The sequence below is a fragment of the Crocodylus siamensis genome, chromosome 1 (genome assembly GCF_052110815.1).
Source record: "Crocodylus siamensis isolate JL-2025a chromosome 1, ASM5211081v1, whole genome shotgun sequence".
Classification (NCBI taxonomy): Eukaryota; Metazoa; Chordata; order Crocodylia; family Crocodylidae; genus Crocodylus; species Crocodylus siamensis.
Genome location: NC_143395.1, coordinates 220,626,574 through 220,651,467, shown reverse-complemented (window position 1 = coordinate 220,651,467; position 24,894 = coordinate 220,626,574). Strand labels below are relative to the sequence as shown.

Here is a 24,894-nt window from a genome sequence, read left to right as displayed (position 1 = left end):
GTGGCCAAGTGCTAGCTGTGGGGGCAACTATTTTTGGACCACCCAGAAGTTAGCATCCAGGGATACTGCTCCAGATATGCTTCTTCCCTTCCCCTCCACTCCACTCCCCTCCCCCTCACTGTCCTCTCTACCTGGCACTGGGAAAGGAGAACAGGGGTTTGAGATGACTCAGAGGCAGGGAGAATGGGCTGTAGCCAGAAATGGGGCATCAGACTGGTGAAATCAAAGATCTGATTTTTTTTTGTATTTTTTTGTATATAGATTCAATTGTTGTGGTGCCACAGGGAAGCTGGTAGGAACTTGCTGCCGGAGGGTGGGGAGAAGAGTTGTGTGTAAACATGATCAGGGGACTTTTAAGGCACTTGGGGAATTGTTTGTTAACAGGGTATATGTTTTAAGTGAATGTACAAACCATATAGAATTAATCATTTGGATTAGTATCTTATATGAACAGGAAAATCAATTAACATACAGTTAATTAAGTGCAAAGAAAAATAGTAAATGACGAATACATAATACTTTTTATTTTTTGCTCTTGAAGTACTTTGCAAATGATGTAAGTACTGTTCCCACTATTCAACAGAAAAATTAGAGACACAAAGATGGGATGACCTGCCCCAGGTTGCAGCCAGAGTTGGGAATAGAACCCAGTGCGCTGTAAATACTGTTAACTCTTTTTCAGCTAGTGCTTCTTCTTTTAATTGGGTGATGTTAATAAGTAGGCTCAGCACAAAGACCTTTATCTAAAGGTAAAACTACTTAACAGCTATCATCGCTTTTAGGAATGTATGATAAATACCCAAATAGACGAGAACAAAGTTTAACAGGGAAAACAAGTTTTCCAAAATGTTTAAATCGAGGCCTGTTACAAATTTTAATTTCTCAGGACTTTTTTTTCACTAGTCATGCACTGAATCATTTAAAATCAAACTATTTTAAGGGGATTACACAAAGTAAATCAAAGCAACTACAACAATTTGGTGGCATTAAGAGAATTTCTTAATGTGCTGATGTAGCAAAACACTCATCCTCAATAACACTTGAAATGTACCAGACAGAATTTTAAATGTTGTGTTAACACAGAGGATTGCTTTGGTAATCAGTGTATGCAATACATAAAAATGTAAGTGTGCCTGAAATCAATGACGGCGAGCCTTCTTGATGCCATATACTTCTGGGTGAAAAAAATACCACCAGTCCAGAGTTAATATACAATTTTACTATTGGTCTATTACTCCTTGCACTACTCTCTTTTCCCAGCCCTCCTCCTCCATTACTTCTCCTGCTGTTGGCAGCACAGCTGGTATAGGAGTCCTGGTGGTGGTGGCAGCAGCAATGAGTCTTGCCACCCCACTCTGTCCTCCCATGTCAGGTACTGTCTACTGGACCATGGAGGTGGCTTCTTCCTGAGCCCATCTGCATAGGCTGCAGCCCCATGCCTGCTGTGGGTGCACAAATCTGGGGGGGAGGGGACATATGCCCCCTCTGCTCCACACACCGCAGCCCTTGCCCCACACACTGGGGAGCAGCAGATTGGAACTGAGGGATACCAGTGGAGCTGGGGGGTGGGAGGGTGTGGGTTGGGAGTGAGGGGGCACTGGCAGGGCTAGGATGCTGTTTTCTACTTAAACTATTTACTGGGACTGACCATCAATGTTTATAACCAGGTTCTGATACAAAAAAGGTTGAGAACCACTGGACTAGATCAGTGGTTCTCAACCTTTTTTGTACCAGGACCCATCTGTAAACTTGGATGGCCAGTCCTGACCTGCTGCCCCCTGGCCCAGGCCCAGTCCCCCAGTGTGTGGGGAAGGGGTTGGTGTGTGGAGCACAGGGTGTGTGTGTGTGTGGGGCATGGAGAACCCCAAGCAGCCCCTTGCAGGCTGGATCTCTGCCAGCCTTCAAGGGAAAAGTCATGGTTTCCCATGCTTTTCTCTTTTAAAGGTGAATCCATTTTCAAAGTTTGCAACCTTTTCATATATTCTTGTGACCCACTTTTGGGCTGTGACCCACAAGTTGAGAAATGCTGGACTAGATGATATCTGGAAGTCCCTTCCAGCACTACTCTGATGCAAGCAATGACCAGCAAGCCCCGTTGACTGACAGATTCCTATCAGTAAATGTTATCATTTGGTATGCTCAAAAAAGCAGCTCCTGTTGACAAACCCATTTCAAATTTTGAACACAGTTTGTATTGGGTAGAGATTTCCAAACTATGAAATATTTGTCACATTCATACATCAAAAAGGCTAGCAGGTGTCCCCATGTTTGATTCATTTCACTGCAAAGAAAAGAAACAGCAATGTATTATTCTTTGTCATTGTCAATAGCACTTGTATTCTGTGAGAAACCATGTCATTTGGGAGACTACAGCACATTGTACACTTTTAAACAAAGGATGACAATTTATGAAGGTTCAGAAAAAAATATGAATTATTTGAGATTTAAGAACTTCAAAAAGGATGAGGTTAGGATATAAAGCTAAAGCCTATGTAGTGTTTCCACCATGAAACATGGTTTAGCTTAAGAAAGAGAAAATTACAAGGTGACATGATTGTAGTTTGCCTATAAGTACCTACATTGAGAGAGGATTTTGATAGTAAAGCAAAAAGATTTTGATAGTAAAGTCTTTTTTAAATTTCAGGCAAAGACATAAAGAGATTCAGTACCTGGAAGCTGAAACTACACTAAATGAGAAATAAAGGTAGAATGTTTGTTTCTAGCAGGGACTGTAACTGGCTTTTGGTACTGTTTAGTAATTTGCAGATTCTCCATTCCTTTGAGTATTTAAATCAAGGCTTTCTAAAAAACATAATTCAGCTTAACAAGATGCTAGGAATTTACTGCACGTGCAGGGACACTGGTGAATTCTAGTTTGCATTAAGTAATAGATAACACTAGATGATTGTAATGGTTCCTGCTCACCTTAAAACCTACTAATAAAGAAATTAGGTCTTGTTACCTTGCTCTTCCTTGCAACATTACTGGCACCATACTCTGAGCAATAGGTTAAAAATAATTCTTCAACAGCATGTGGCTTTCCTGGTTTTACAATGGACACCTGAACTAGATCAGTTCTTTCTAAAACTTGGAATGATCAGCACCAGTAACAAAGATGGCAGTGATTATCCCTGCCTTTAAGCTGATTAACATGTACCTGAAAAACTCCAGGTTTAAACTCAGAGGATGCTTAAGATTATCTGCCTTGAAACTTATTTACCAGAATATTGCAACATTGCATTCCAGATCAGGAATGTTTTTGCTGCTTATCTTTGTAAATCCTAACTATGGATGCACTGTCTCTTTTTGCATTTTTTGTTATATGCATTACACAATGTGCTGCATCTTTGTTTAACTAGTTGCTTTTATCACTACTAGCTGATTCTGACAGCTGTCATTATCTGTGCAGGTTGCCTTTTATAGTAGCTGCTTCAGACATAAACAAGAAAGAAAAAAAGTGGCTGCTTAGATTTTGTAAATATACATATTTTACAAATATATAGGAGTCTACTGAACTTGAGGCAGCTGCCAGCTGATTTCATGTGCAAATTGCAGGGCTAGCAACCATTTTTGTTTGCCAAGGATGGTGCTCCCCCACACCTCTGGCTGAGAGGCCCAGTGGCCCTACCCCTTGCCAGTGATTGTTAGTGGCATTTATGGACAATAAATCCTGGGTTGTTGGATTTGGAATAAAAGATAAGCTGTACTATTTCATGCAAACTAACCTTTTCTTATCTTACTAGGAAACATGATACTTGCAAAAAGTTTCCTGGTCTCTAACAATACTACTCTAATCTCTGTGTTGCAGTTGTTAATGTTATCTCATACGTCCTGTAAGCTATATTGTCAGATGAAATGAACTGCAGATTCTGTTACTTTTTGACCTGGAGGAAATGAGAAAAAGTAGCTACCAGCATCTGAATACTGTTCCCTCCACACTTAAGCTGGGGAAATCAGAATTACCCTGGGTTTATCCTGTCCAACTGATGCAAAAAATTGCGGTCCGTTTCTTGGAGGCCACTAAAATCACAGACGCACACTCATTAGATGGCAGAAAAGGTGTATTTGCAAATAGGGTCAGAGCAGAGTCAAAAACTCAGATTACTCTGAATCCACCAAGGAATTTTTGCAGGCTGTATTTATCTTTTTCCTCCTGGGCACGTGTGCAGAAACAGGAACTCTTACAGCTCATTTCCGTTTCATACAAACATACATGTGGTTACATCACTACATCCATCGCATGTATATTATAATTAACTATTCAAGTATGCAGGGCGGAGAGGTAAATATGCATCAGCTAATTGAGCATGCTCAGAAAGTACTATAGGTCACCAAGAGTTTAAACCCCCCCACTTTCAAGGACACAGTCAGTTGAATTCCAGCTTCTGTAATCTGCATGAGAAAGGCTAGGGAGAAGCTGGGGGAGAGTCTGCGATTTAGTATAAGAAGAGCTGTGGCAAGGGAAAAAGTCCTTGGCAGTGTTTCTTTCTTATCAGGTGCAAGATGTAAGCTGTGCATTTCTAACAATACTCCATTTCTAACACAACCTTTGATAGCACATGAAGGGGAAATGGGAAGGGAAGAATGTCATAGATGAAGTCTGTCCGTACAGTTTAGTTGGAAAGTGTCTGATGCTGAATGCATGTTCACTTACTATGGAACAACATTTCTACAACTTGGAATTCATAGGGGAGGCAAACAGCTCCACAGGTAGATGACCCAATATGGAGCAAATTGATCAGGGCATTAGAAACCTCTGCTTCTGGCCAGTTCTCTGGCAGTTTACTTGTTTGCAAAAACATTTCTGATTCCAGTCAAGGAAATGGCTGATGGTGCATAACCAGCCATGACCACTGGCATGTTCCTGCTCTCTGATAAAAGAAATATCTTCCTTTCTATCTGGTCTGCTACTATACTGCTGCTGTTATTATCAATACTGGAATTTAATTGCTTCTACTTGGTACCTTAGTATTCTTTTTTTGCCAGAGGGATCAAATTATAGTTGTTTTTGGGTAGTATAAGGAAGGGGAGGAAAAGGTATCTGATTAAAATCCTCTATACTTACTTGGGTACCACTCCTTGTTGTACGAAAGGCAAGAGGGCGGATCTAGAATTGTAAAAAAGGGCGGGGGGTGCAAATGGAGAGGTGCATGTTCCCGTATAAGAACAACACTTTTTTTCCAGTTACAAATAAACTCGAAGCTTTACTAGTATGCTGGGAAACGAAACCAAATAACACTGTAATACAAATGTAATGTGCGTAACAGCAAGTGGAACCAAGGAGCAGTCTTTAGACTGTTAGTTTGGACTACAACTCCAAGAAATCCCTAGGAGCTGGGGGGCAAAGGGAAAAGGAAAGGGAAACTTGAGGCAGAGTAAGGGGAAGAGAGAGCAGCGTGCATGTGGAAACTGGTCAGTAATAAGAGTGCACAGTGAAGCTGGAAATCTCACTGGCTCAGTCAGCCAGGGCTGTGGACTAAAGGAGCTGGACTCAGACTTGGGGGCAGCTGCAGGCTGCTGCTTGGGTGCTCTAAGGACTAAAGTTAGAGATACTTTGGGAGGTGTGTGGGTTGGTGGCAGAGGGACTTAAGGTGCTGAGTATATGTTACCACAGAACGGACATGTTCCGGGATTGGGGTGGGACAGGCACTTTAATTAGAGTGGCTTTGAGAGTCGCTCTACTTAAAGTGCCCTGAGTGTCATATGTACCAGTATCTCCGTGCTGAAAAATGGTGGTGAGGGCGCTTTCACTAAACACTTTAACTAAAGCTGGTCAAACAAGCTTTAAGTGCTGCTGCTGCTGCTGCTGCCGTTTTTCAGTGTGGGGACACTGATACAAGTGATGTTAGAGTCAGCTGGAGTGTGGTAATTACTTGATTAATCAAGTGTGCTCTGACACTGTAATTACAGCATGTTGGATCAGCCTTGCTGCATTTGTACAGGCACTTGCAGTGTTGATGTTTCTTTATATTTAACCTGTTCCCTTTTTTCTGGCCCATTGGCTTCTGACTGTAACCTCTAGGATTTTCTATATCAAAGTGGCAACTACTCCTTGCTTCTTGTGCTGGTATCTGGAACTGCAGCACTGGCCCGCAGCATTGGCCCACTTCATTGGCATGAGGTAAAAATCTACTGGGCTATGAAACTGGAGTTTAGTTGGCATGGGGGGAGCCACCCGACTGCAGAATGGCAAACAAATGGTCACTGATTGATTCCAAATTTAAAAAGAAGAAACGGTCCTTACCCCCACGGACCAAAGAGTGGGGAAGGGATCTGGCAGATGACAACGAGCCATGACATCAGTGCTGCCTCAGCACTGCCTGACTAGAAATGCTGCTGCTGGCAAGTTGGCTTTAGACTCGGAGTGGGCCAGGAATCAAAGGGTTGCATAAAGATTGTGACACATATCTCTCCTGTTTTCTCCAGTAATGCCAACTGTTGGGAAAACATCAGAAGACTCAGGATTTCTAAGTCAAAATATCTGACTCATGATCTCCTGATTGAACCCTCAAATCTCTGGATTTTCCCAGCTGGTAAGTCTGTGGAGGGGAAGGGGTAGGGGGAGACTGAGGCCCCTCACAGTGAGAGAGGGGTTGGGGTGGGTCATCCAGAGGTGTGATGGTGGGAAGGGGTGCACCGCTTCCTGCAGCTGCATGCACCCCTGGGCGAAGCATGTGCCCCCTGTGGGGCAGAGGTAAGCTGCCTGCTGTGGGCTTGGGGCCCTGTGTCCTGCTGCCCTTACCCTTGGAGCTTAACCACGTGATGTGAGCGTATCCCTGCCACTCCCTCCCTCACTTGGGGACCATGATCTCTGCTCCTTCCTTCTCCTCCCACCTTTCCGCTCCACTTACACCTGGATGCTGTTGCTGGCTGTCTCCTCCCCTCACTCCCAAGCCACAGCCCCCAGCCCTGCTGCTGCCTCCCACTCCTGAGCCACACTACCCCACATCCTAGGGGGCGCAGACTCTCTCCCCCAGCTCCAACCCTGCCACCTTCACAAATACCCTCCCCCCAATATACACCCACACTTGGAAAAGAGCATCTTATGATTTACGTGCCAATCTCTTTTAAAAAGAGTTCGTCTCATGATTTTTAGGTGGGGTTGGCAATGCCGTTTCTCAGACTTCACAACTAAAGAGGAGCAGCAGCCAAATAAAAACCATTTGATTTCCCAAACGCTGAATCAAAACACTTCAATCAAAAACAAAAATCGGTTTCATTTGGTCTCAAAACTGCTGGTAGGAAGTAGAAACGTTTTAGCCAAAGTGCAGGCTCCCCAGTCCCCGGGTAGCTGCAACAGCGCGGAGGCGCCCCCTGCAGCGCCTACTTGGAAGCACGCGAGGGGGAGCTGCGTCACTGCCCCGCCCCCAGGCTGAGCCAGGCCGAGGACACCAGAGTAGGCGGGGCTGATTCGGAGCTCCCCCCCGCCTCCCTTCGCATTCCGCAACATGGTACGTCCCGTCTTCTATTGGCCATCACTCCAGCCTCCCGCTCAGTTCCGCCATGTGGTACATCCCGCTCAGCTCGCGCGCTCCTATTGGCCAGCGGGGCGGGCCCGACCGGGGTGCATGGCGGGAGACGCGCATGCGCCTGAGCGCTGCCTCGCTGTGGGGCTCTCCGTCAGTCCTTTGCCGCGTCCCCGCTGCGTCCCCCAATGGCGCTCAACAAATCGATGCACGCGCGGAACCGTTACAAGGACGCGCCACCCGACTTCGCCTACCTGGCCTCCAAGTACCCTGCCTTCCGCCAGCACGTGCAGACCACGCTGGCCGGCCGCGTCAGGTGCGCGCCGCTCCCATTGGTCCGCGGGAGGAGGGGAGGGGCACGGCGTGTGGCCACGAGTTAGCGCGGGGTAGGCGGGGGGCTAGCGCGGGGGTGCCTGCCCCCCCCCCACTGCCTTGGTACCTTGTTGCAGCCTCAACTTCAAGGACCCGGAGGCAGTGCGCGCCCTGACCTGTACACTGCTGCGCGAGGACTTCGGCCTGGCCATCGACATCCCGTTGGAGCGGCTCATCCCCACTGTCCCTCTGCGGCTCAACTACATCCACTGGGTGGAAGATCTGGTGGGGCCGTGCGGTACCGAGGGGCCAGCTGTGCGGCGAGGCATTGACATAGGTACCTGCCATGCCTGTGCTTGCTCGCTCCTACGAGGAGGAGGAGAAGAGAGGTTCTGCCGTTCACCTGCTGGTGCTCGCAGGCACATTTATTGCCCCAAATTGTCCTGTAGGCATTAGCAATGGCAGGCTGGAGCACCACATCTGGTGGCTGGCTCCTCCCCAGGCTCAAGCGTCTTCTCCGTTCAGATGAGTGAATGCTGCTTGCTTCAGCTGCACTTTTGGTCTGGCCCGGTCTTGAACTCTCTCGAGCTTAGATTTTCTCTTTATGCAGAATTGTGCCCTGTGGCAGCACACCAGATGACCGCCTGCTTTTAAGGCCATTTGCTACCATGTTCAAAGGAATAGTTCAGGATTGTTCAGCCAGATTTGGCCTGCAGGGCTATGTCATCCGGCCCCCAGGGCTCCCAACAGGTCTGGATATGTGGGGGTGGGGGGGAGCAGTGGCACTGTGGCACTGCTGCCAAATCTCCAGACCCATAGTGAGCCCTGTGCACTGGATCTAGTGCACAGGTTTGGATGTGAGTGGTGACAGTCCCCAGGACCAAATCCCCAGAACCAAATCACCACTTCTCACCGCCACCACTTCTCCCCACCCCTCCACATTAAGTGGGGGTTGCCTGTATTTGATGATAAGAGCCCTGATCATATATATATTTTTAAATTTCACTTGATTTTAATATGGAGTTCTTCAGGGTCTAAAGTAGAAGGGGGACTTAGAAGTCAAAGAAAATACAACTAGATCTGTTGGCTATATCTATTCAATAGGTTTTCTGTGTATAGAGATGAAAATAGTGTATAAGCATGTATGGTGCTACTTAAATTATTCAGGTAGAACAAGCCATTTGCAAATCCTGTTGATTTTTTATATTATAAAAAGGTACTGCTTAATCTAGTTTAAAGACTTGGGCTAGGTGTTGCTGGAACAGGGTAGCAGAGATGTTTATACTTCACTAAGGCTGATTGCTGTTTTTACCTAAGCAGGCATGCTTAATGTGTGCCTAGGTGTTTATTTCTCATTACAAATTGTCAGAGCTCTGTCTGATGAGGTCCGTCAGTTGAGCCACTTTCCTCTTCTGTATGTCTGTGTTCTATTGTTGAGTGTTATAGCAGCAGCAGCTGACATGGCTGGGAAAAGAAAAGCTCTCAGTCCTAGGGTTTTCAGGATTATTTGACCTCTGTGCATTTCAGGAAATTCTCTGGCTGGTGAATAAACCTGCCATATGCTGTATTGCTCAAGTGAGGTCAAATGTACACAAGTTAATGTTCTCTTATTATCTGCCAACTGTAAAATCTCTAGTTTCAGTTGATTTATTTATGGTTTAAGCCAGTCAGTTAACAGAAATTTAGATGTTAAACAGTGATTAATTTACATGTTTGCTGCCCTTTGGGAATAAAGGCTTTCCTTATCATGGCAACAACTAGAACTCTTTTTGCATATACATCTAAGAAAAATGGGGTTTAATTTCTAAAATGTTTTTAAGGATTCTGTAGAAGTAATAGAAGTCCTCTGAACTGGTACCTTTTGTTTAGCTCTGTTGTTCTTTTTTAATCTTCATTTTTAGGTAGATTTTTCTTCTTTGGAAGAATTATTTTGTGTAGGTAAATCTGAGTGAAAGAAATTCCTTATCAAACTGAAAGGAGAAAGTGGATTCCCTAGGTATATCTATTCCATTTTATTTGACAGTGGTTTGTTTATTTAAGCTTTCTGAAGCTGAAGTACTAAAACTCTCTAGAATTTGACAAAGGTCCAGTTTGGTAACTTCAGTGACCACTGCATTCTTTCTTTTTAAGTGAATTTAATGTATTCTTGACATTCGCTAATCTTTGGTTCTGTCCTGCTCTGCACCCCACCCCCCACCCCCCTTAAAATACCTTTTCAGATAAGCTTTTCCTGAAATATACCTTCTTTTAGAAATCTCTGAGGATACTGTCTAACAGCTCTTAAAAAGGTTGTCTCAAGTACTTCTCTTGTTCCACTGTATTGGAAATAACTCTGTATTCCCAGACCTGCTTGCTTAGCTAATTTTGTGTGTGTGTGTGTAGTGGGGGGTTATAATAACAATCTGTAGGGGGTAACAGTTAGCACCAAAGTAAAACGTTCAATCTGATTCCAAAGTACTCTCTCAAAATATCCAGTTCTTCGGGTGAAAGACATCACTCCTCCCTTACTGTCTTTCTCATATTATGGACACGTTTTATTTAATATTGGTTTGAGGGCTCAGTGTTTTGTCAGATCAACTAACTTATGCATATTTATTAGTAATTGAGTAATACGTGTCATCCAGATGGTTGTATCTTGTACAATTCAGTCACTTGGTATTCATATAGCCAGTGATATACTAAGATGCTCTTCTTTTTCTTATCAGAAAAACAGTATATTTTGTTCTCATTTCTTGTATAGGTTGTACTGAGCCTCAGACTGTGTCAAACCTTCAAGAAGAAAAAGTTGAGGGAACAGAAAAGTTCTCATGTTTGATGCAATAAGTAAAGTGTATGACTAGTTCAACTGAGAAATACAGAAGAGAAACATTTTTGTAATAAATTAGTTAAGCTTTCTGAATAGACTGGAACTATACTTAGCTGTTAGTGTGTGAATTGGGCTCTGTCTTGTTAGCTTGATCAGTCCTTGACTGAGGTTCCTATGTCTAGAATAGGTGAGGTCTTTCCATGAAGTAAATGCGTCTTTGAAAATGTTCTTGTTTTAATTGGAAAGCAAAGGCATTTACTTTCTCATTGTCAGGTTGGTTGGATATTGGTTAGCATTCTCTTGAAGCTGATTGCCATGAACAGTAATAACAACAAGAATATTGTACCAAAGGATGGTAATATATTTAAACTTTGGTTTTTTAGTTTCATTGATTTTTATTTTTTTAATCTCTTTCTTGGCAGGTACAGGGGCATCATGTATCTATCCTTTACTTGGAGCCACATTGAATGGCTGGTATTTCCTTGCAACAGAAGTGGATGATATGTGCTTCAATTATGCAAAGAAAAATGTGGAACAGAATAACTTATCTGATCTTATAAAAGGTACCATAGAATAAATATAAGTAGCTATAATTCCCTGCGTGTTTCCACTTCTATTTTTAAACAGATATAGCTAAGTATTTGCTATGTTCGGTGACAACTGAGAATTTTTGCTCTTGCTAATTGGATGCTGAGTGAAAACCTAGGTATTTTGTGGGGGGGTAAACAAGATTGATTTTCATAGGAAAAGAAACTACCTTGGAATCTACTTCAGCAAAAATCTGAGCTGGAATAAGCACATAGAAAATGTAAATGCTAGAGCAAAACAACCGTCTGGTGGAGTGTTTTCTTTTTACAAGAAGACAGGTAGAAGAGTAGTTTTGGAAGCACTAAAGGTCTGTAGATTCAAGGTGGAGTCCATTTTATTGTATAGAGCAGAACTCGGAGGTGGTGACTCTAGGGTGCATCCAAAAACCAGAAAGGCTTCTAATTAATTTTTAAGGCTGCTTTTCTCTCTATGTAATTCTAGTTGGGAGGCTTATACACTCTGATAAATGTGAGCACCTTAGCTCAGTTAAGAACTCTAAGCTACTGATTGAAAATTAGATCTTTTACACCTACCAGGTATCTAAAGAAGTGTATTCTAGAAGCCTGTCTGTTGCCGAATACACCCTTATTTGGATGGCTAAATAATGTCTATATTCTCCTCCAGACAGATGGCCTGGGAAATGTACTAAGAGTCACTGACCCAGTATTTCCCCTGTACAAGACATACATTTTTTAATTTAAAATGTCAGCGTGCAGACTGATATGCTGGCAGTAAGATTGTCTTAAACCTCTCCCTTTTTTAAAGATTAATAAAACATGTCTTTGACCTAGAAATCTACCTGTCTGTGGTACAAAATTCAAAGAGTGAGAGGCCATTATTAGATTGGGATGTCCTCTAATGAGAACTTTAGTTGTCATGAGCAGGTGGTGTTGGAACTTGTTTGGATAGAATATGCTCCTGTGGGAAGAATGAAGTAGATGACTTAAATCATCATTTGTGGTCTTTTTTTTTCTTTGAAGAACTAAGATGAAAATGAATCTTTCCATCACTGGAAAATATTATACTGGGCTAATGAAGAACAAACCATCTGCCTTCTCTAATACTTTGAAACCTGTTTTATGTTCCTTAGGTGTAATTGTGCTACTTGCATAAAGAATAAGGGCCAAAATCAAGTCATATCTCCTCTTTTGTTTTATTGGCCACTGCTTCATATTACCAAACAACTACTCAGTTCATGATTTTGCAATTTTCTCGGAAACCATGGAAAAAAGCAGTTTCTTTGATCGCTACAAAAACTAGTGTTCCTTGCAACTTGCAAGGAATCTCTGGGGGAAAAAAACTTACTAAAAATAAAATGCTGGCTTCCTAGTGGGAGCCAGTGACTGCTGCAGCCCAGCCTTGCAGCCTGCCAGTAGGGGGAGCTGCCATCACAAAGGGGAGCAGCCAAGATGGTTACCCCTCCTTCTGCTGTTGATTGGCTGAAAGGGCTACCTTTTGTGGGACTCCCCCTGCCATCCCTTTCCCTGCCCTCCCCTCCATACTCTCCTTCCTCTGCACCCTTTCCACGTGTTCCACATGTCTCTTCCCCTGGGCTCTCATCTGCACCATGCATCGGTTCTCCTGCACTCTTGCTCTCCTCTGTGCTCCTGCTCCCCACTGCACTGTACTCCCCTTCCTTCATGTGTCCCTTCCCCCATCCCATTTCCTTTCGTTCCACGTGTCCCTTTCCCTGTGCCCTTTCACTCTGCACAACCATTTCCTGGCATTCCCTTTCTGCCCTTTTCCCTTGTGCTTCCTGTGCCCCTTTCCCAGTCATCGTAGCTGTTTGCTGGACCTGTACTCAATTCTGAGACCAGTGGTTGTGTCCCCCCAACCCCCCAGTGCTGAATAGAGTGGAAAAGCCTAGTCTTACATTCAAGTAAATTTGGTATTAAACTTGCACAGAAAATTTGCACATCAACATAGTCTCATTCTCCATCAGTCATCCTTGATATACACACTTTGTGTAGTTGTAATATTTTTTTTCAATAGTATTTGGCCCAGGGGAATAAATAGGAGACATTGCTTTCTGATTGATCCTTGTAAATTAATTTCAAGTAAAGTTTGTTGTTGTGCGCTATGCTTCAGCCAGGACAGTCTGCTAATCTAGGGCTGTCCTTTCTCTCCTCCTATCCTTTCCTTTTTTAAAGGGTCATAAAAGTTAAAACATTCAAATTTTGAACACCTTTATTGGATATAGTAATTCTGGACTCTCATGTCCAATTGGCTGCTAATATTTTGTAAAAATTCTACCTCTGCGCCTCATCTAGATGATCATTTTGCAACTGATGCAACAGATTGTGCTGATTTTTGAGGGGATAAGGATTGGGTTTATAGTTGCATCTAATATTTCATTATAATTACAGCTGCTGCAAAGCAATTCTATTTCACCATGTGTAAGAAAGACTTGTTCACATATGTTCCTGTAATGAGAGAGAGTAAAGCTTTCATTTGCAATGGAGAGTGGTTAATGCTTGCTCTGGCTTGTATATGTTTTTTGACAGATTTAGGCTATAATTAACATATAAAATACTGAAGTTAATTTTAGTTCCTCACCAAAGAAACCTGCTTTTTCTCCTAGTGGTTAAAGTACCACAGAAGACGCTTCTAATGGATGCTCTAAAAGAGGAATCTGAGATCATTTATGATTTTTGCATGTGTAATCCTCCCTTTTTTGCCAACCAGTTGGAAGCTCAGGTATAGTATGTCTACAGATTAAATGTTGCATACCATAGTTACCTGAATCAAAAATGACCCTCCCATAATTAGATTCTATACATGGATTATAAATTTATTACAGTTTTCCACATATTAAATCTAATTACTGAGGGGGTGGTCATCTTAAATTCATCCTCCCCATTGTTGTGGTGGGGAAAAGAATGACAGGGGACTTTTTAAAAAGGTTCAGAATTTGTGCTCATGAAATAAGAACGCTGTGTCAGAATGCTCAGTGAAATGCAACTTTTTTGCAAGTCTTCACCTCTGCTGACACTGAAGATGTTCTTTGCCATCCCATCTACTGAAAAAATGGGAATGAGCTATGATAGACTTCTGTTATCTGGTGGTAGAGATGTAATATTAAAATGTTACACTTACATTGATCTTTAAAATGTGTAAGCATTACTTTATACAGGGAGTGCAGTTGGTTTGATGGCATTAGGACCTGGCAGGCAGTTGAGGGGAATGACTTTCTTTCTAATAAATGCTTGATCTTTTTGCCCAGGGTGTAAATTCTCGAAATCCTCGACGCCCCCCTCCCAGCTCTGTAAACACTGGGGGGATTACTGAGATCATGGCTGAAGGAGGAGAACTAGAATTTGTAAAAAGAATAATCCATGACAGTCTGCAGCTCAAAAAAAGATTGCGGTAAGAACTGGTTCCGTTTTCTCCCTGGGGGAAATTACTTCAAACTGGTTTTTACTACTGCAAAACATCTTGATTTGTGTGAAAATCCAATTGTGTGGCAAATTAACTTTTGTTTCTCTTAATAGCCATTTTCCAAAGAGACTGCTTAACTCATTTGACACATGAACCTGCATTGCATCCAAGAACTACAAAGTTTACATAAAATAAAGCAGCTGATAGATGCTTTCTTTTTCAGATTAATACATTACACTTGGTGCCGATGAACTTCATGTAGTTCAGCAACCTGTAGTTGAATTGGAAAATACTTTCCCCATCCCCACCTCCCTTTTTTTTTAAAGGCATCCAGCCTTGATGTAAAGACGCACAAGAAAGAGCTGTCTGCCATATCCCTTGATAATATGCTCTCTTACTGTTACAATTAAAACATGCAACCTTTTCATCTTGAACTTTACTGATATTTAAAACTTCCAACTATTAGGTCTTAGCATAACTTTATCTGTTAGATTAGAGCCCTCTAGCAGGAGCTGCCTTCTCCCTACCTAATACAGTGAGCCTAGGCTATGATGAGACCACTTCTAAGCATTCTCTTCAGTGTGCTAAATGGATTTGTCCACGCAGTATGATTTTTTCCAAACTTGTAAATGATGCCTGTAGATCTTCTGAATTATCTGCAACCTTTAATAAGCTTCTGAGACTTTGCACATTAAATGTCCATATATTTCACTGGTTTTGTGAGTCACCTATATAGAGGTAATATTTGTTTTCCTTTCTTTGGTTTGCTATTCACTTGTTCATACCTCTGGCAATTATTAGCCCTCAGAGACAGAGTATTGCATTAGAAGTGCACATCATGTAGGTACTGCCAAAATGTTTTTTCTATCTTGAAGGTCGAGATTAAAAATGGAGAGCTGCACTGGTTGCAGGGCTAGAGACCTGTTGAGGCATTCCATTTTTTTTATTTTTTATTTTTGTTACAAAAAGAAACAATTTCTTAGACTGCAGTTTTATAGGAAGTATGATAAAATGAAAGTAAAGGAACCTAGACAGCAGGAGGTAAGTGTGAGATCTTTTAAAGCAACTTAAAATATCACAATTTGTGGTAATTCTCATGTGTCTGGCTGCAGTTCTAATTACTGCAGACATTCAGGTGGTACCAGCTTTGTTCCTTAGGAGAAAAACTATACAGGGAAAGAAGTGATGTAATTGGAGACTGATTAAACTGATAAAATTGCTTGTAGCACCATATTATCAAGAAACAGATGTAGAAACAATTCCTTAATAGACAAGAAAATTAAGCTTGCTGGTCTTTCCTTTGCAGAGGAGAGTGATGCAATAAAAACTGTTCTTCCAAACACAGAGAAAAAAAAAATTATTGGCTGTTAGTACTGTAGGCTGTCCTGTCAACTTTTGGAATTATATTTAACTTCCAGTTGGTAATGGGTTGTATAGTAGATGAAAGTCCTCATTGCTGTTTGTGAGATAAAGGCATAGTGCTAGATTCTTTCAAGACAGTTGAGGACTCCCTGTACCATTGCACATGATAACAGGTAGTGAGATTGCAGACTGATCTATCAACCAGTCTGATCTTGACTTGTCGGCAGTCCCTCCAGAGTCAAGGATGACGTCTGTCAGGCTTGATATGGGTCCTCAGGGGATTGGAGCCTGATTCTGGATACACATGTTCTTCAGCAGTGGCGGCAGGGACATGTTGTTGCTCAGGAGAGTGGGATTCAGGTTGGGACCAGGTTGGTCTCCTCCTCCTTCCTCTGCCGCTACTGTTCCACCTCAGTATCGAGGCATTGGGCCTTGAAGTGGTGTGTGCCTTGGTGGACTGGGTGGCACCACACCAAACGGTCAGCAGCTTGCTTCTCCCAGCTGTTGGTGTCAATGCCTTTGTGCTTGAGGGCAACCTTGAGTGTGTCTTTGTACCGTTTTCTTTGGCTGCCCTTTGAGCTTTGGCCAGTGGAAAGCTGGGAAAACAGAATCTGGTGAGGGTGGTGGTTCTCAGACATCCGGATGCAGTGGCCCATCCGTCAGAGTTGATTTCTCAATAGCAAGGCTTTGATGCTGATGGATGCAGAGCACTTTTATTTTATCATACTTATAAAACTCAGCAAGAATTTGTACTAATTCTATTCCAGGTTTTGGGCCAGCTAAAAAGATGTCTTCAGCTAGCCATGTCAGCAGATGCATACCTTCCTCAATTACTGCTCTTTACCAGGATAGTCAGGAGATTCAACAAATTCATCCTACTTGCTGAGATGTGGGGTTTAGAGAGCTGGAAATTGAGAGAAACAGTTTCACACTGGCTTTTCATTGGGTGGAATTTTTAGGTAGTAGACCTGGTTGTCTAATACAGACATGTAGTTTGTAATTAATTATATCTTTTTCACACACTAAAGTAAAAATTGAACTATTAAAATAAGTGATTGCTAAGGAGTGACGTTTTTCCAGACCACTGGAGTCGCCTCACAGAATGGGACTCTTGCCTAATTAGATGCTCTTTAAAAGCTTAGTATCTAACTTCTAATATTGTAGAAATCCCAGTATGGAACCTTCTTTTCCAGTGTTTTCCTTGGTCCCCCATTTGGTCCATTTGGCAAAATCATATTGTACATGTGGGCATATTGTACAAGAGAGAATTCCTCTTCTGTGATGTTTTAGAGTTCTGGTGGAAATGGTCCTTGAAGTTAGTTGCTAATTTCATTTGATCTGTGTTTCTAAAAAGCATTGATTGTAAATTGTTGTCTGCAGATGGTACAGCTGCATGCTAGGAAAGAAATGCAGTTTAGCTCCATTAAAGGAAGAGCTTTGTATCCAGGGGGTAAGTCTTTGTCTAAACATAGTAAGGTTGCATATACTTTTTCTTCATCTTTTCTGTGTGCATTACCTACCCTGGCATTTAATATTAATTAGTTCTTTGAAAGGTGCTTCTGTATTATGGCAGAACTGGTAGTTCTGAGTTTTAAACTCTGAGCAGATTCACTCTCATAAGGAAATATTATGTCCTCTTTATTTTTTCAGAATGTACTCTTTGATAACCAGATTAATTGTTGAGAATTTATTAAACTCCTTTAGGACCTTCTTAATCTTCCTTGCCTTTCTGGCTGACACATTTGACTTACCATTTGGACACTTCATAGTTGAAGCAAATTGAAAACTAGTCCCTCAATTATGTTTGAAGAAACTTGCTTATAAAATAATTAAGCAAAGTTTTTAATGATTTATAGTTAAGCAAGGGGTGGTGGCTTAGATCATATAGTGCCATTGGCTGAGTTACCTGTGATGTTATGTTATTTCTCAGTTAATTTGTACTCTTGTATACTAATGAAGTCAGTATGAGAAGGACTATATACACACATTAAGAGGCCTGATTGTCTGCCCCAAGTGATCAGTTAATTTACTAAACAGTGAATTGGCTTTTTAGGTATTAAACATCAGCCTTCTTGCTTCTTGCAACCAGCATCTTGTCTCAGTGGTTTCCTTAGAAATAGCAGAGGCTGGCAATTTCTGTATTTATTCAATTTATTTGTCCTGCAGTAAAGACCTTCCCATGGGGGGGAGGAAGGCAGGAACAGAATCTTTTCACTTTCTGATACTGCAGTTTACACACCATCACTAGCAAGGAGTAAGTACCAGATATCATACATGTAAATATTTCTGGCAGAAGTTTCCATCAGGGTGATGGATTTTGTTTTTATTCAGATATTATGGGGTAGAGGCAGTAAATATGAAGAATGATGGAATCCATGGTTTTCACTGCATTTAAATACTCTTTTTTTTAGTTCTGGGATTTTTTTTTTTTATAATACAAGGCCATTTAAATGTGCTGGGGACTGCAAAGATCTAGTCCTGAAGGAACACAGTTGAGTTTTCAGATAAGAATTGGCTGTGTCTGTCCTGAAATGCTACTCTTCGTGTTTCTTACTTCTTGCACTTCATTAAAATGGCTACCACTAAAGCCTGTAATAACACCTTCTTGGCCAAATATTGGTGCCACTTACTCCTTCTTTGTTATTCTTGACTAGGTAGCTGCCTTTGACACTGATCTTCTGATCGCTTCTCCTACATATCTGATTGTTCCTTTGATGCCTTGTACAGTAGGTTTTCTTCTCCATCTTGGGATAGGTGTCACTTAGGACTGTCCTCAGCGCTCTCTTTTTCTCCCTTTTATACTTTATTTTTTGATGATTTCATGTATATTTTGAACACTGTATCTGAAGTGTTCAAATTTTTATCCATCCATACTAAAATTTCAACTAGTCTTTCTGACGCTTCCTTGAGGAAGTCCAGCTATTGAGTAAAACTTAACATGACTTAATATGGAATGCTTGATCTTCCCTCAAAACCTTCCTCTCTTTCCAATTCCTGTATTGCCGTGGACAGAATGATTATCCTTTTTGTTGTTCAGACTTATAATCTTGGCTTCATCTTTGACTGTTCTCCTTGATTTATATGTCCAGGCTGCATCTCCAAGACCTGACTTCCCTTCCCTACTCCCGCTGCCAAAACTTTTCTTAAGACCTGATCATCTTGGATCTCAACTGCTCAGTATCCTCCTCCCTTGAACCAGATGCCTGCAGGCTTTCTCTTATTTGTTCAGCTGGCTGCCATCAAGATCATTTTGACTTTGTCATTCAGGCATCCTGCTTTTAAGTCCCTATAGCTTCCCCTGTTCTGTGGTGTGAGCCCAATTTCTTCGTGAGGCTCCTCACTCTGAGCTTTTACCACAAAGTTGTTTCTTGCCTTGGCCAGTGATGCCAGTTTCAGGACAAACACTTCTGCATTTTTCTCCCTTGTGAATGAGAAATGTCCTTGGTTGAAATCCATGAGGCCATCTGCAAGTCTCTCCTCACAATCTCACCTTCTGTATTGTTAGAGTTTAATGCCTGGGCCTGATGGTGAGTTATGATTGGATAAGAATTATGTCTCATGTTTTGTTACCTTGTTTTTATCCTATTCTTCCCCTTCTGTTATTATGACTAGGGATCGTCTTACATTGTTGTTTCATGGATTTTGCGGACACTCTGAAATCCAGGATTGTCTGCAAAGTCAACAATAAAAAAAATGTAATAAAAATGCTGGTTCCCCAGTGGGAGTCAGCAATCCTTGAGGGGATGGGCCAGTGATCTGGGACGGGGAAAGTGCTGGCTGGCAGGGCGGCACAAAGGGCAGCAGAAAAGATGGTCACTGCCCCCTCATCTTTCTTCACCTGATCCTAGTAGAAGTCTGAAAAACCTGGGAAGGCGCATTGCCAGTCCACTTCTGTCAGAGACGGTATTTGCAGAACACTTAGCCTTCATACAGCAGGTAGTGATGAAGCAGCGCAAATTCTTTGAGACGGGGAAATAAACTACGCCTGGAAATGTTTACAGGATTAGGGGGATGACTATGCATCAGAACTACATAGCAGCAGGGTGACCTAAAGAGTACACTGGGTTGGGACTTGATGTATGGTTTTATTCCTGGTTCTGCTGTTAGTCTGCTGGGTGGCCTTAACATCACTCATTTCCATATGTGCAGACTATGGATAACAATATCCAGTACTTTTAAGACCTACTGATGGAAGTGTTCTGTAGGCTTGGTGGTATTACAGGAGTGTTTTGGCTGCATATGACAAGTACTTCTACAACACTGCCTTTGCTACTCCCAAAAAAGGGTGGTCTGTGGTGGTTCGTGACCTTCCAAAATATTGAGTTTGCTGACAATCAGGTCTCTGTATACCCTGACAGTTGGTGAATGCTGAGTTAAGGTTACATTGGCATGTACCTTCACTCTGGCCCTAGAGCTATTGGTAGCCCCTGGGAATTATCTGCATGAACTCTCAGCTGCATTCCTTGTTAAGTATAATTATATGTAATGGTGAGGTTGATTAGTTGGAGCAGCTTTGCAGCTTTGTCATTGGTCTGAGATCTGGTTATTGTTGCCTTTCTAGAAAGGTCTGAGCTTCCCTGTATGTGCTTCAGAGTACTTGCACACACACTTCTTTTGTAGAGGAAGTTTGCTTCCATTCAGGGGTTTGGTACATATTCACTTAATGGCTCAGTGGGATCTAATCCCCAGTTTCAACAATTGCACCTCCTGTCATGTGACACATGCATGGCAGGAAGCATGAATTTTGGGATCAGGGATCCCAAATGTGCCAGTGCCAGCAGGGAGCCTGGGACATGTTTTTGCAAATGCTGGAGAAGGGGAGTTGATTAACCCCTTCCTGGACTGTACACATGGCTTTCTAAAGGTCCCAGCACACAGAGACCCCAGGATTGGGTAGAAGCTCTCTGATTTTGGGATCCCCATGCACAGGGATGTCCAAAAACATTCCCCTGACTCAGCAAACTGCTTTCCTAATAGGCCACTTTCAGCACTGGGGCCAGGGTTGTCCCAGTTCCAATGACTACCTCTGTCATCAAAAGATTGACAGCATCAGCATGGGGGTGTTACACATACGAGTTATGGCACTATACAAATAAGCCACAAAGATGTTCTACATATTTTGTGGAATACCTTTTTGGCTGGTTTGTCCCTTCATGATGCCACCAGACAGCTGCACATATAGCCTTGTTACTGTTTATGGTGCAGTTAATTAGTTGATCATGCCTTATAGCAGGGTGGAATTGATTTAAACGACAATTTAAATAATTGGTCAGGAAGCCTTGGTTTAATCACTGTTTTCTACAAAATGCATTCTTGTTGTTTGATATAACCTTAATACATATTATTTACAACACAGATATAGATGTAGATTTAATTTGTAGAAGGTACACACTATACATTTTAAAGCAGTGATTTATTTTGATATTTTTTCATATTAATTTTGCAGCCACATCAGAAAACTGAATTATGATTTGATTAATTTATTTACCATAGCTAATTGAAGCAGATACTTGTTAAGTCATTGGGAGGTGAACTATCTCCCATTCACTAGGTTAATCATGGATAGTTGGGGAATATTTTTCCTGTATTAGGAGGACAACAACCATCACAACTGTAAAACTGATAGCATTATAGTGCTGGATGGAATCCCATGAATGTAAGCATGTGTAAGGTTTAATGTGAAAAGGGTATTTGTGGGGAGTAAGCTCAGTATTTCTGAGTGCTGGACACAGCAGCTCTTCACTTATTCATAAGATTTTGTCTTGTGTTTGCTATAAAGTGCCCTTTTCCTGAGGGGTGTGTACTTTTTGCAAAGGTGAAGTGCAAATATATGTGCTTTGGTCACATTTGGTTCTTTAAGGGCAGAGTTAAGACTTGCACCAATATAACCGTAACTCTTTATCTCCCAGTTTCCGGAAGTTCTGTATTACTGACCTTGACATTCTGGAAGGGCGAATAGCACATAGGGCAACCTTAATTTGGTATGTTAACAGTGCTTTTTGTCTGTGAAAAGTTGTGTACAATAGAATGACAGCTTTTTAACTTGAAATTTTATGTTGCTCTTTGTAGGTTCCTAAAGTAACTCACACTGAATTCTGTCAAGGCCGTACCATGAGGTGGGCCCTGGCATGGAGCTTCTATGACGATGTACATGTACCGGTAAGCCTTTGGGGTTTGGTTTGTGTTTCATGGCCACCTACGTTTCTCTACAACACAACTACGCTATTCCTTTCAACCTTAGGGATTAGGTGGGGAAAACAATGGTCTGAGCTGCATGGCAGTGCAAGCCTGCATTTGGGGCAGAATTAATCCTTTACTGGACCAGTAATCAACTGTTACTTGAGAATTGTTTTGAACCCCAGCTTCTGTAGAAAGAAATCTGGTAGAAAAGACTTGTCTCTGGGTTTCAGTGGGTCACTTCTTTCTAGGTGCCTCAATATGGATTTAGCAACAAAAAACGCTACTTTTTTGAACAGAGTTGGAATTTGCTCAGGTTACCTTTTTTGTGAAGTTGCAATTTAAGTTGCAACTGTGTTGGTGTCTTTCAGCTTCCATGTCTCGGTGAAACTGAAGTTTTGATTACTACCTAAATTAGCTTTTTGATTTTATGGGGCCACATGTCTTTCATACAATTAGTATGTGCAATAACTGAGTGTGAGAGAAGTAGTGAACAGGCTCAATGCGTATAAGATCAGAGCTGTAACATTAGAGGGTCTCATGCAGTCTTGGGAGCCATGTTTGACAGTTTCCTATTGAAACAGATGAAACTGTCAAACATGGGAACCCATAAAGGTCTTTAATACTTTAGGGTAAAACTCATCCCTGTGCAACAGGCTAGCTTAAAATATATGTGCCTCTTCAGGCAGTCTTAAAAGTTATCTGTGAAGGTAGAGTGAGGCACAAGACATGTCAGTAAATGCATGCTATAGTACAGACATGGGTGTGACAGTTGGCTTCTTTTGTGCCTTGAGTGTGAAAGCCATCACATTAATATTGACTGACACAAAGACCATCAGTTCTCTGTGTTTTCACTGTTTTTTTTTCTTTTTTTGTAGTCGCCTCCCTCTAAAAGAAGAAAATTAGAAAAGCCTCGTAAGCCAATTACATTTATGGTCCTGGCATCCACAATCAAAGAACTATCCAGCAAAGCTTTAGCAATGGGCTGGGATGTTGTGGAAGCAATAGCTGTGGTTACAGCATGGATAGAAAAAATACTTGCTGATCTGAAGGTACAACATTGTTACATGTGGGAACAGTATAGTAATTCTAGATGGGCCTTTTTTCTAAAAAGTGATTGTGAAATTCTGTTCTTTCCTATAACAGGTTCAGCATAAAAGCACTCCATCTGCAAAAGGTGAAGCTAGTCTCTTTTTAACAGCCATTGAAAATTCTTGGATTCATTTGAGAAGAAAGAAACGAGAGAGAGTAAGACAACTACGAGAACTTCCTCGAGCTTCTGAAGATATCCTGCAAGCAATGGAAGAGGAGAGAAGCAGTCAAAAAAAACTGAGCTTAGATTCTGAAAAAAACAAGACTGAAAGTTCTGAAATAGAGTCTGTGACACCTGATGAAGATGTGAGCTCAACCAAGACTGACCGGCAAAGTGAAGATTCTCCTGCAAAAGAAGAAAACAGTGAGGACCTCATGGAAGAGGACACAGAAACAAAGGAAGTGGAAGCAGTGTTAGTGAGTGAAGACTCCGGTAATAATGAGGAGGAGTCCAGTACTCTGGAGGATGTTGGCAAGCTAACAACTGAAAAAGGACAAACTTCCCAAGGAACTAGTGGGTGCTTTCTTTTTAAGTGTTTGATGAATCTGAAGAAAGAAGGGGATGATGTGTTAGTAGAGATGCACTGGGTTGAAGGACAGAACAGAGACTTGATGAACCAGCTGTGCACCTACTTAAGAAACCAAATTCTTCGGCTGGTTGGTAGTTAGCCCTCATTCAGAATATGGTAGAAATCAAGCACTTCCGGATTTTTATAATCCTGGTTTTAATAGCTTAAAATCTTATGCTAACACAATTTTTCTTACAATGAAGAAAACCCCAAAATTCAGATGAAAGTGAACTTTATTTTTAAACGGAGCCTTTTTTAACTGCAGAGATTTTCTGGGGATATGACATGCTCAGGAAAAGGAGTGGGGGTGCAGTGCTTTAACAGAATTACACTGTTCTAACTAAGACAGCCTGTTAGATTGAAGCATATTTTAGTAGCAACAGGGGACTAACTTTAGATGGCAACAGTCCGGCTGATTTGGGTCTCTTTAATCTGACAAAGGGATGCGTTTTCATTCTGCTTTTTGCTAACTAGAAATGACCTTCGCCACAATTCTTTTTCTCCCAGTACTACTATATGAAAGCGAGTTTTGTTCTGAACTTTTTCATGTGTATATTCTTCATACATGTTGCCCTCTAGAGCCTAGGCTCCATAGGAAGAGTCACCTTTCCTTGTTTCCCTTCTGGTTTACAGATTGAGAAGAGGCATCAGTTCTCTAAATGCCAGGTTCATGCAAGCACCAAGTAGTTGTGCTGAATGGCGTTGGAAACTCTTGGTAAACATTGGGTATTAGTTATTTGGCCTGTATAAAACAAAGCAGCAGAGAATATATGCAAGTAGTGGGCTTTAAAGAATAAAATACATATATTTGAGAGATTACTTTTGTCAAATGGAGTTTAACTGTGGCGCATGTTCTATTGTACATGTGTATCTGCATGGCATTTCTTGCCCTAATGTGTTGAAATGTAGCATTAAACTCTTGTTCCTGAAGGATGTGGTTTCACTTTAAACTCAAATTTCTTTTTAATGAAGGGAAAATTGAGGAATGACCTTTATTCCTGCAGATCAGAACTTCATTGTAGGGGATACCAGTTGGTGGGAATACTTCACATTCTGATGGGTGCTATGTTTCAGCTGCAGAATTTGGGGCACCAGTTGCTGCAAAAGCCCCTGTGCTTTTATAATTCTTCTGTAGATCTAGGAG

At 41.8% G+C, this 24,894-nt stretch overlaps 1 protein-coding gene across 1 annotated transcript; it reads left to right on the top strand.

Annotated features, from left to right (window-relative positions):
* Nucleotides 1-7,648: 7,648 nt before the first annotated feature.
* Nucleotides 7,649-24,680, top strand: METTL16 (methyltransferase 16, RNA N6-adenosine). Its single transcript, XM_090057331.1, has 9 exons — nucleotides 7,649-7,782; nucleotides 7,916-8,115; nucleotides 11,007-11,147; nucleotides 13,754-13,869; nucleotides 14,396-14,538; nucleotides 17,293-17,362; nucleotides 21,982-22,071; nucleotides 22,968-23,141; nucleotides 23,236-24,680. The coding sequence occupies exons 1-9, from the start codon at nucleotides 7,655-7,657 to the stop codon at nucleotides 23,848-23,850; spliced, it is 1,677 nt and encodes a 558-aa protein (XP_089913457.1). The 5' UTR covers nucleotides 7,649-7,654; the 3' UTR covers nucleotides 23,851-24,680.
* The last annotated feature ends 214 nt before the right edge of the window (nucleotides 24,681-24,894 follow it).